The sequence below is a fragment of the Acanthisitta chloris genome, unplaced genomic scaffold, assembly GCF_000695815.1.
Source record: "Acanthisitta chloris isolate BGI_N310 unplaced genomic scaffold, ASM69581v1 scaffold34350, whole genome shotgun sequence".
In the NCBI taxonomy this organism is placed as follows: Eukaryota; Metazoa; Chordata; class Aves; order Passeriformes; family Acanthisittidae; genus Acanthisitta; species Acanthisitta chloris.
This window is the reverse complement of record NW_008651669.1, coordinates 1-12,812: the sequence shown is the minus strand read 5'-3', so window position 1 is coordinate 12,812 and position 12,812 is coordinate 1. Positions and strand designations below refer to the sequence as shown.

Here is a 12,812-nt window from a genome sequence, read left to right as displayed (position 1 = left end):
AAATTGGTTTGAGCAAATTATCATGGTAAGTTCTGACATCCTTGGGTGACATACTGGCTAGATATGGAGCACCCACTTTTGCAAGGACAGCCATTCTGCAGATCTCCACCCTCCTTCATTTTACATGCATGTGATTACTCATACACAAAAAAGCTGCCAACAGACTGTGCAAACTGAGCAGGTACTAATGCTTCAGAGGCATTAGGCAAAGTCCAAAAAAGTCTCCTGCAGTCTTCTCTGTGTCTTATACACAATGTACTACTTCAGAACAGCTATGTTCTGTGCATACTTATTAGTTTAAGCAGTCACACTTCAAACCAAGACGCATTTACTTTCCCTGTTTAGGACTAAATTAGGTTGGGTAAGACCTTTAAGATCACTGAATCCTACCATGGACTAACATTGCCAAGTCCACCACTAAATCATATCCCTTATTTAACTAAGCAAACCTGTGCTTTTGGAGCAATTTTCCTTTAGGCAATAAAGAAACAAATACAAGAGTACTTGGTCAAATAAACATCTCTCTTCAAAATAAAGCACAACTCGTTCCTTTTGAATAGTGGGTTTTTTTCCACTACACTTTGCTGTCAATTCAGAATTCAGCCATTTAAAAACTTATTAATACCAACACATGTATGAGTCCAATAGGGGTAAAGTGCTCTGAAAAACCAGAAATCTGTTACTAATTTTTGTTTACATAATACCATGAACGTAAGTATTTAAAAATTAATTAACGCACTTATCAAATAAGAACCTCCAAATTTGTGAAAACGTGTTACTCTTTCTTGAAATCACAAGCCACATGTTTCTAGTACTGGACAAAGCTGGCAAAACACAGGATATAGGTGACTACTAACATAAATTTGTTACCTGCAGTTTATCCTCATGGTTTGTGTGAGTATTAGACAGGTGCCTGAACTCCTGGGTCAGACGGAAGCAGTGCTTCACGTGTTCTGGAGATACAAAATCTTCTGCCACTTTAATGCAGCTGTACAAATTATGGACCTAAAAACCCACACCAAATGACTGATTCATGAAGACTGAATGAAGCACACAGGACCAAAAAGCACCAACACTCCTCCCACTCCCTATATGTTTAGGTTCCTCCACATTTACTTATCAGAAACCAAGAACCAACAAAATTTTGTCTAATAGTAAAACCAGGACAAAATACACAATATCTAACAGGTTCCTTGTTCCTCAACATATGTTAGTGTTCCTAAGGCAAGTTCTCTTACTTTTCTCCAGACTTTTATTGAATTCTGTTCCCTTGAGTGTAGTTTCACTACACAGAAATGTTTTCTCACCATTCATCCTGGCTTTTTTTTTTTCTTAATTTCATCAGAGCAATATACACATCATTCAGATATTTATATAATTTTACTAACAGAATTACTAAGATCCAATTCAAATAGTTCCTGCAAGAACTGCCTACATAGAAAAAGGAACCTAAGTGATCAATATTAATTAACAGTTACTTTGAAGTTGCAGTTCTGTTGTGCCTCAAATTCAACTCTATTTGTCAATATGGCTTAGAGTTGGCATACTCACCTGATGGGGAGCACCTGCAGGAATGAACACGGCATCGCCAAGGAACTGCACTATTGCCCAGCCTTGCACACCATACTCATCGTAGAGTCGCTTACGTAAGGTCTGGTCCAAGTACCAACTTTGGTCATGAATGGGGTCGTGATCTGGAGGATTTTCTTGGCCTTGTTCCTCTCCAACCTAGGGCCAAGACATGGGGTGGGGAGAAACCATGACACAGCACCTTGATATTGCTGGCTCACAAAATGGTCTGTACCAAAAAACATAACAAACAAACTATTTCAAGGCAGAGCATTATTTTCATTAAGGTCATTTAGGTCTTAATGAGTGACTTGTGCATTAGTATGAAGATTCCAGAACAGGCTGAAAATCTGGGAACACAGTAACTACTAGTGCCCTCAAAGACAGCGCTGAAATACCTATGCACTCGACAGCAATTTGTGTCACTCAGCTGCTATAAGCAAGCTCGTCAAGGAATTCAGTAAGCTCAAGCCTTCTTCATAAGCAACATACCTTCCGGAGAAGTTCCCGTATCTTCTCAGCATCCTTGGCAGCATAGATGTGCCACAATGCTCCAGGTTTCTCTCTTCCTTCATGGATTCGCTGCTTTGTTACATCGTCAGCGTCTCCCTCATCAATTGTTTTCAGAACCTCTGAAAGGGGAATCCATGTAAAAGCAATATGCTTACAAAGTTTCTCATTTTTGACATACAGAAGAGGAAGGACCATTTTGAGGTACTAAATCAAATCACACTGCAAGTGCTGCATCATACAGTGCCTTTTCTAAGCACATCAAGCTTCATCTTAACAAAATTCAGGGAATGTGTCAATTGACAGTCATGAATTCAACTGAACTACAATTATTCAGGTACAAGGAGAAGAAAGAGTAAGAAGCTGCTTTTTCTCTTCCTTTCTTCAGGAACGTACCTAATTTCTAGCAAAACTGCTGCTTCCACAGCTGGAAACATGAAGCATTACTGCACTTTTAATTACTGCAAACGTAGCAAACTGCCTTGTATACTTGAATTATATATCACAGATATGACAAGTTTAAACGATAAAAGACAAGAGTCCTCTTTCTCACACACACAATTGATTTTTAACATAGAGAAAACAGCTCTCCTTAACTATTACCATCATCATGGGTCCCTTCCCCAATGGGAATCCCAACATACACCATGACGTTAACAGCATCAGATACATCCAAATGCAGGTTTGTGGTACCAACTCGTCTGTCTTCTGCAGTAATTAAACCTTTAATAGAGAGTAAAATAAAATCAAATTCTATGATTAACCTCTCAGAGAAATAACCTGCCTGAAAAATCTTTCAGAATGCTAACTTTACCTAGCAATGAGAGCAGAAACCAAAGTCAAACAACAGCTGAAGTAGTTATTTTCATGTCATGTGTAACATAAGTAAAAAGCATAGTGATAACTAGTCTATTAGTTTTACAGGAAATAGAAGTAGCAAACTCACACTTCAGTTTTCTCTCTTTGAGGGTCATTTCTGCAGTCTGTGCTAGAGAACTTAGCTTTCATAAACACAAAGTCTTCCTTTGCTTGGAGGCATGAGAGAAACCCTGAGTGCTTTAAGTGGCATTGTTATCCTCCTGTCTGCAGCAGGTGTGTAAAGTCTAACAAAGACTGTTAAAAGTATAAGCTTCCAGCAGATTGTTATTTTCTCATATGACCAGTTCAATTCACAGCAGTTGTTGTCCAACTCATCATAACAATTCAGATTACAATTCAGTAAGGAAAAATATCTGCAGACTCTCAAGTACTTATATATTTACATTGAAGGAACTTACACTTCTCAAGTGGCTGTAAGTAATGAAGAAAGATTTCAATCATTTGCTGATTAAGTCTTTCAGCTTCTCATTAACACCTTGTCTCTTCCCCTGACCCTTCAATAGATCAGGGGAAGACACTCTGCTTCTGGGTAACCATCTCTAGCAAGTAATACGGGGGGGGGGAAATTTAAACATTTTTTAGAAGTATCTTTGTAACAGCAAACACTAATGTAAGTGTGACCATGAAACTACCAGTTAATTTTTAGGATCACCATCATATCTATCTCTTTTCTGTTTAAAACATCGGCTTCTGGAGACAGGAACTCAACTCACTGTACAGTACCTATCACAACAGACCAGAAACAGTAACTGATGCAGAGAGTTTGTAACATGAACTTCAAAAAAGCACAACTGAAATACAAAGGTGGAGAAACATAATACATAGGTCCAAAACCTAGGCCTGACAAATTCACAAAAAGTAGGTTAACTGTTGACCTCTGCCTCAAAGCTGTGCTTTGCAAGATGCAGCAGGACAAAAGGAAAGAATGACACTTCTTAGACCACCAGCAAATAATTAATTTAAGTCACACAGTATTCTGGGAAATGCAAATAAAGCATCAATGGCAAGTGTCATGTTCATGTATTCACATTCTTCAGTATAAAACTGGTGAATATTTAAGGGTCCTTTAAACACAAAAGGGAATAAGATTTCTTCACAGTAACTGAAAATCACTATGAATCAAACTTCAGTCACAATTTTAGTATCTTAATGCTTTAAAATGCTAAGCACATGAAAGACCTCACTATTGTGAACTTTTTTCCACCACATACTCTGCAAACAAAGCCATATATTTACAACCACAATACATTTAACACACTAGAAAAGTTACTCTTCTTCACCATAGACAGAAGCACCGGGTTTATATCTAGGTCCAGCCTTTAATTTGCCTGTACAACAGGTAAGAACAAAAAGATACAAAACTATTTTTGAAGACAGACCTAGCTAATTTTTTTTAACTTCCAAGGAAACAGTGTAAGACTTTCTCTCTTTGCACCAAGACCTTTACACCTAAAACAGATCAAACAGTAAATGGTTACAATCTATGCTACAAAAATACCATTGACACTCCCTCCGCAAACTCTGGTACATCGGAAAATAAAGCTTTGACATTTAAGATGAATTCAACACAATGAATCCATTGCTTCCATTGATAGCAACTAGCAACACACAGAGACAAGTCAGCAGTGACTAGTTATCTTCCTTCTTGCTGCACTCTTATTTAAGTACTGCTTGAAGTATGAGAAGTTGTTTGGTGTACAGACTCCTTCACTCAACATGTCTAGCAATACATAAACCATAATTCCCAGCACTGTTAAATACTGAATAAGCTCAATGTGACTAAGCTGCAACCCCCTGTTTAACTTTTATTAGTGATGTTATATTGCTAAAAAAGTTCAAAATAGATCATATCAAGGTTGGAAGAGACCTTTAAGATCATTGTCCAACCATTAGATAACCCCACATCACTTTCTCAGATCTGCAATATCTTGGTTTACAGCTTAAGTCTAACCCACGTTTGGTTACTGAGCTAAAATATTTTTTATATTGTGAAACTGTGAAAAATCTTCCACATCCTTGAGTGAGTTGTTACTGTAGGTGTACCAGTAATTGGAATGCAAAACCTTAAAAAGCACTGCACCTCTGTCTCACCAATATTCAAAGAGAATGACAAAAGCTACATTAGGGTAAGTTTGCTGCCACATACTTGCTTTGCAAGGTGACTGCAACTTTTTCCTTATCAGTATCACTCGACATTTTTCAGCATACACAAAAAGCAACTACTTTAAGTGTTATTTATCTTACTCTCAAGCTGCAAAAGTACATAATTCCAAATCAGTCTGTTATTTAAAAGTACCCTGGAACTTCAACAATCGCTTGCTTTAAACTAAAATTCTCCAAACCCTGCTTTTGGCTGTGACCTCAAAGTCAGTGCATTCAGGAACTGAGATAACTCAAGTTGATATGGTATGCATTAATTGTTCGTATATCCTCCCCACTGCTATATGACAATCTTTACAAAGTTTAACGCTTCTCAGCCCCATGCAGGATATGTGTTCAGATAAAGGTTTCCTCCATTTGTATGCTATTTACCTGCTAATAATTAGTCTTAAGAGGACAAAACTATCCAATTCAGGTAGCTGAACACGGTGACAGGGTTTTTTTGCATGCCATCTGTGGTCCGTGTTATCATACATGGATTAAGAAAATTACAACCCTTGTTGGAAACATGAAACCACGGTACAAAGTGCCCAGAAGCTGCTTAATTTTACTCTTAAATATAACAACTGGTCTCAAATAGATACTAACTTCTTGAACCCTCTACTGGTATTATGCTTATAATATGTATTAATAATTGTTTGCAAACTTATCTCATATATATCTCTCAGATATACAAGGCAGAAAAGGACACATCTGACAGAAAGAAGACTAACATAGGAACAGATTGTAGGACCAAATGAAATAGAAATGACAGTCAAAACTCAGCACTTATCCTTAGCATGCTAATGCCACAGCCTTGCATGTGGCCTGAGTACAATGAGTCACAAAACCCAACATTGGCAGAACTACTCACATACCATAGGCATTGTACATTTTGGGACCCAAGTCAGGACGGACAAAGTAGCTTGGCAGCCTAGAAGCCAAATTCAGTCTGCCATCTCTCTTGGTATATTCAGGAAGAGGAAGATTTTCCATCAAATCCTCAAACCTAGAGAGCAAAGAGAGACAAAAGGCAGGTTTTCCTCCTGTAGAGCCTACAGCAGCCTGGTAGGTGTTGATACTAAAGATTACTTACCTCGTAGGCATCATATCTCTGAAGTCCTCCCCTGGGGGCCAGTCCTTTAACTTCAGTACCATTGGCTGACCATCATCTGACCTGAGCCGTTCTGCAAGAAACAAATTGATTTCTTCATGTAGGATCTTTTTACCACAGCCCACTATCTTGTTTAAGTTATAAGGCTTTTTGTACCTCTTATAATGCACAGCAAAACGGATGCTGTTTTTCCTTTGGGCTTCCAAGCATTATTATAGTGTGACTAGACAACAGTTTAACAATTAGATAAACATGTCATTACCTACAGCAGAACAGATCGTGCACAGCTCTAAGTTTTAGAACAGTTTTGTTCAACTTCAAAACCAAGCCTTTCCAAAGCATTTGTTCTTACTACTTTTACCAAAGTCTAAGGGAGTTTTACTTTCAATTTCAAGAGGAGTGGTGCTTCTATAAAATTAAAGTTATTGGTTCATGCTCTGAAATCGACCTTAACCTCAGTGTAAAGCAAGAGCCCTTGGTACACCGCACGCAAAAGAGCTAAAGGGAAGGTGGTCATAGAGGAAGACAGCCTTTAGTATTTTTAATGCTTCTTTGCTGGAGGCCCTTGAATGAACAGGGTGCAGAAATCAAACATCTGTTCTTCACTTTGCGACTCGTACGTGAGCCTTGGCTGGCACAGAGAAAGCTGGCAGAAGGATGGCATTGCATAGGCAACAGTGGATACATGCTATGACAGCACTGACCATGCCAACTGCTGTTTTGCCTCAGTTCTTACAAGGGCTAAGACAGTCTATCTGGAAGAGGTACATGGAGCAGCTTAGAACTCTGAGTAACATTTAGAGAGAAACAAAGTTCACCAGATTTTTCGCAGCTCTACATGAAGCCATCAGCTGGAAAACGGTGTACAGCAGTCTTCACATCCCCCCTTCCCCAGAAAGTAGCATCCTTCACTGCTTCCTACCTTACCAAGGACTGTCAGCCAAACAAAAATCAAGCGATCTTACCCAGATCTAGCAGAGCTGCTAACAGCTTCAGAAGAGAAAACGTATCTAAGAAACTAGGACTCGAGACCTGTGAATCACATCTGCATTATGTATCAACAGGCTACAGAATACAGCCTTAGTTTGCAATATAAAAAAAATGATTTAATCAAAGCTAAAAGGAATTATGAACTGCAGGTATGTAAACCAAAGTGACTGATTTAAAGATAACAAATTTTGATGAGCTACAGGTTTTAGAGAGGCAAGTGAACTGAAAAGCTCAAGAACTTGAATTTAAAGGTGTTTTGCAAATTGCTATGTTCAAGAATTTGAATTCAACAGGATCTCTGTTTCAACCAAGACGCAGCTTGTAGGAAGGCTATTCAGAAAGGGCAGAGGTAAGAACCACCCAGATGAAAACATATGGATTTACACAAAGCTGGACAAACCCCAGAAAACACCTGATCAGCAAAGAAAAGCAGGACTAAACCAAGAAGTTAGACCTTTCAAAAGTCCACTTTGAACCCAAATGTATTCAAAGAAACTGAACAAGACTAAAATTAATTAGAACAAAGCATCATATAAAATAATCTCAATCACACCTCCAAAGTCAGTGGTGTTCAGTAACCTAAAACGAGGGGGAGCAACCACCCATTTCAGAAATCTAAAAATTCATGTAATGAGAGAAGTCAGAGTCATTATATAATTAGCTAACAGTTTTCATATGAATTAAGTGTGTGAAATCTCTAGACTAGTAGCAAATACTCCTCCTCTAAGGGATTGCACATGTCTGAAAAACACTAAATAAAATGTATTTGAAAGAAACTATCAAGAGTGATAAGGTTTTCCAACCTAAATCCCTAATATTTCTCACATAATGTGTGGTAAAGGCACTGCCTAAAAGAAAGGCAGCAGCTGATTTTGCTGAAGGAAGCCTATCTGTCTAGAGGCAAACCACAAATAACATTTCCCAAAGATAAGCTGACACATACAAATTTACTGTTTTCATGAATGACCCTAGCACAAAAGTGAGGAGTTTGTGAAATTTACTGACTACCATCACTACACAGAATATCTTTCTATGCCATTTATTTCTGATTAATAACAGTACTTAACAGTACAAAATACAATATTCTGTACGTGGAACCATATAAAAACAAGCCAAGTGCCGAGAGATCTTTGATTGGAAAATGACCAGGGAAGGGAATATTCTTGGTCTGCAAATCCATCATTTCATTGACTGTTGCATGAACATTCCATCAAGTCATCCAACAGTCTAACATTTCTGCTATATACACACAGCTATAAACACCAAAACCATTTTACACACAACTCTAAAATCAGCAACATTGCAATGAGCCATTACAACTCGAACATCTCTAACTAAAAGACCACTCTTATCCAGGTATATACAATCTAAAATGGAGCACTCTGCTTTCCAGAAGCTCTTGAAAGTGCCTAGTTAGGGCCCCAAAAATTTTAACAGGTTAGTGCCCCATTCACACTTGACAGTTTTCTCAAAGAAGAACTCAAGCATTATGTGCTGCCATGTGAGGCACACATACAGCATTGCTATTCACAACACATACAAACTTGTATTTGCACCCACAGAAGATCTAGTGTAAAAACAATTTGTAATGTCAAGTTTACTTAGATGATGTATTTCACCAAGTCTGAGTTTTAGCATCAAAAGCCTGTCTGATTTAGGTCTGCCTGTTCCCTTGGTTTTACAACAAAAGTTGAGGTTGGAAGGAGAGGAAGGGTAGACAAATTACTTAATACTTGTAAATGATGATTAATTTCACTGAGAAAAGCTTGCTAAAGAAGCTTCCCATGAAATGGATCATTTTTTGACACATGAAAATAACAAGCACCAACATGCTGTAATACAGACAGTTCTCTTGGGCAGTGCTGCCCTAATCTTCATTGATCAGGCATTTTCTAGGGTGTGCTACAGCTAAGGAGCAGTGCCTTCTTTGGACAAGACAGACATATTTGGATTTTTTTTAATCAATATTTTTTATTTTTTTAAGAAAATAGGTGGAAAAGGAAGAGTTGAAGATAGCAAGACAGACTGCTCAGTTAAACTAGTCAGCCATAAATATTACTTACTAGATATTATCTCAAAGCCATCCCAGAAGTCACGCACTTTCACGTCTGAAATTATGGCACAGTTCCTGCAGTTCACCAAATCTACATCTTGATCTCCAAATTCCAGGCTGAAAGCTTCTGGTTTCCAAAGCTCTGACTTCAACTTCTTATGGACACCAGATACCAGCACGGGCTGAGAATACAAAGATGAATGCTTACTCCACCAGAACCAAATTTCTTACACATGCAGCCAAACTTTCTTAAGAGCTGAGACTCCTGGCTACCACCATACAAAAGCATCATAAATCTGTTTTCATCCATGTCTGGTTTCTGTGCATCAAGCAAATAACCAGAGTCAAAACAAACTTTAGTTCCATGCCATGGGCAGTTGCCTTGGCTTAGACTTGCCAAGGCAAGTGCATTAGGTCTCCATGACAAGGTGTGGGCAGCAGGTGTGGGCTCTGTGGGTGAGGCTGGAGGTGGCCCATCTTGGACACAGATGCTTCTACCTGGCTCCAACAGACCCGTGGGGTGAGATGGGCGCACACACAGAGCAGAGAGAGATTCCCTGGAGGAAGCTGCAGTCCATGGAGAGCCCATGCTGGAGCAGGCTCCGGCAGGAGCTGTGCGGAGAAGCCCACACAGAAGTAAGTTTTCTGGTAAAAACTGCTTGTTGGGGACCCACACTGGAGTAGTCTATCCCTGAAGGACTGCAGCCCATGGAGAGGGCTCATGCTGGAGCAGATCGTGAAGGATAGTGTCCTGTGAGTGGAACTCCACACTGAAACAGGGGGAAAGTGGAGGAGGAAAGAGCAGCAGTGTTACAAACTGACCACAACCCCCATTGTTCTCCAGTCCCCACTGTGTCACTCTGGGGGCAGAGCTGGGGGAGAGGAGGTGGCAGAGTGAGGGAATGAGAGAGCAAAGTTGAGCTTTTAGGAAAAAGGTGAAGGAGAGGGCAGGGAAAGGTGTTTACTGCTTTGCCTTTGTTTTCCACCATCATACCCTATTTTTAATTGGTAATAAAGTAGATTACTTTTTCACAAGTTGAATCTGTTTTGCCCATGACAGCAACCACTAAGGGATCTCCCTGTCTTTATCTTGACACACGAACTTTTCCACCTTATTTTCTCCCCCAGTTCTGTTGGGAAGGGGCAGTGAGGATACAGCTGAGTAAGAGCGTCTGGCAGCCAGATGAAGTTAATCCACTGTACAATCCCACCACCTGTCCTTTTATTTAAGCACAAATGCAGCTACTACTGGAAACAGCATTCATAGTAAAGACTTCCCATGTGAAATTTTCATATTCTGATATGAATTGTTCAACTATTTCACTCACCATTTATGTATAATCATGAATTATCATTAATTCCCTAGGACAAAACCAAGTAACAGAAAGGAGGCTGTTCACTTGCAAAAGGGGTTTTAAGATGTTTAGGCTAACGACGTGTATCTGTTCCACACAGATTTCAAGGCATTTGCTAAACTGACAATACTTGGAAAAGGTATTTGAGACATTCCTCCCAACACTAGCCAAGACCCTGTTGGCTCCTCTCACCCTGCCATCTCTGAAGAGAGTTACCAGACATGAGAGAAAAGGAAAAGGGGGTACAAAGTCAACTTGCACATGGACTACTCTCACCTGAAGAACTCTAGCTTTACTAACTGCTACCACGTTAAAATGACAGTTCCCATGTCTATGCGAGTTTGAATTCATTCCGAGCTGTGCCCTACACCTTAACACTGAAGGTGGATCTTGGGTCTATTCACATGAGGAGCTCAGCACAACCCTGCGAAGCACAGATGCCCCTAGAGGTAGCAGTAGTATGAGTGCATCAGGCAAAGATACCTGCAGAGCTCTACACAAGCAACTCCAAACTGCTTAAGAACGCTCCAGTGACTAACCACTGCTTCCTCTGGATTGCCCAATGGCCTCTAAGAGGACTAGTTTCAATTTGAGTCCCTAAGTGAGGACAACTATTGATTCAGAAATTAATGGAGGAAAAAAACCCCAACTTTAGGGATAACAGAAACACTCTTGGTTTTCAAATACAACACAACACAGTCATTAAGTTCTAGAAGGCAGCAATAAAACATCAACTGCAGAAGAGAGTTAAGAAAACAAAAAGGGGTTGTTACTTCCGTCAATTTCAGGAGGAAAAAAGGCAGAAAAGCCCTCCACAGAAATCACAAAAACATTTAGGTTGTGTTCAGGCTGAACTTCCCATGTCCACTCTCACTTGTCCTGTCAGTGGGCTCTCTCTTAAGACGTACTCCTCACACTCTCCTGAGACTTCTCTAGGCTCCACAGTCCCAGCTCACTCAGCTTCTCATTGTATGAGTGATGCTGCAGTCCCTTCATCATCTTTGTGACTCTTCACTGGCCTTTCTCCAGTAAGTCCATGCCCCTCCTGCACTGAGGAGCCCAGAACTGGACACAGTACTCCAGGTGAGGCTTCTACCAGTGCTGAGTAGAGGAGAAGCATCACTTCCTTTGACCTGCTGACAGTTCTCTTTTGTCATGAGGACGCACTGTTGGCTCATGGTCACCCCTTGTCCACTGGGACCCAAAGGTCCTTCTAGGCAAAGCTACTTTCCAGACAGTTGCTCCCCAGTGTGCACTGCTGCAGGATGTGCTTTCTAGAAAAAAAACCTAGGGATCATGTATGAGGAGTAAAATAACAGTACCTTTCACAGGATGGGTGAAAACCATTGCCAGGTAGAGTTTAAGCTGACAGATAAACCAGCTGTCTTCAGCTCAGAAAAATGACAGATTTCGATCCCTGCTGTATTCACCTGACCACTTGTAAATAGAAATTTAAAGGAAAAAATAACCAAACTACTTAACTTAGTAGAATCCTTCTGGCTACCAAGCAGAGATTTTCTCATGAAAGAAAGAACTCTGTGTAGTTAAGAACACAGCTATGAGCAGAGATTTTCTCATGAAAGAAAGAATTCTGTGTAGTTAAGAACACAGCTACAGTTGCAAGATAAATGAATAACGGACTCACCTGAAACACATTTCCTGCCAAATCTGCTCTCAGACTACAGGAGAGAACCAAAACAAAGCTCCACCACCCCCCAAATTTTCAGTGTCTGAAGAAAGAGACAGCCTAGCATGAAAATTCAGAAAAGAACAGGCTGCTATAAGACGAGAATCCTGGCAGTGCCCACAGATGAGTGACAACCATTTTCGGGAGAGCAAAACATTCTTGAAGAACAGATTCAGAAGGAATTCATCCCATGGTCTCTAAGGGAATTCAGGGCTAAGACAGAGTTTAACTTATTAACGACAATTTCTAAAACAAAAGAGAAAAATATGTTGGTCTTTCTACACAACACTGAATGAGTGCCATTCATCATCCAGTCATTAAGGGAAAAGAATTTTTTCTTTTAACAATTTGGACAAGATCTTCATATGGCTCAGATCTAGTGTCCAGTAAGCATTTATTGTGCTGGGAAGGGTAGCCAAGTGGGTTTTTTTCCCAAATAACTTTTTCAAGCCCACAAAATAGGAAGATCAAAGAATCACAGTAATTTAGGGGTTGGAATGGACCTTTAAGATCATC

General features: G+C 39.8%; 1 protein-coding gene across 1 annotated transcript in view; it reads right to left on the bottom strand.

Annotated features, from left to right (window-relative positions):
• LOC103801854 (lysine-specific demethylase 3B-like) overlaps positions 1 to 9,436 on the bottom strand; it is a gene marked incomplete at its 5' end in the record, with an annotated part of 12,099 nt that extends 2,663 nt beyond the window's left edge. The window contains 7 exons of the mRNA XM_009074292.1: positions 871 to 1,005; positions 1,552 to 1,728; positions 2,062 to 2,201; positions 2,683 to 2,802; positions 5,976 to 6,106; positions 6,194 to 6,284; positions 9,265 to 9,436. Coding sequence (XP_009072540.1) covers positions 871 to 1,005; positions 1,552 to 1,728; positions 2,062 to 2,201; positions 2,683 to 2,802; positions 5,976 to 6,106; positions 6,194 to 6,284; positions 9,265 to 9,436 — 966 coding nt within the window. The remainder of the gene's footprint in view (positions 1 to 870; positions 1,006 to 1,551; positions 1,729 to 2,061; positions 2,202 to 2,682; positions 2,803 to 5,975; positions 6,107 to 6,193; positions 6,285 to 9,264) is intronic.
• Between the last annotated feature and the right edge of the window lie 3,376 nt (positions 9,437 to 12,812).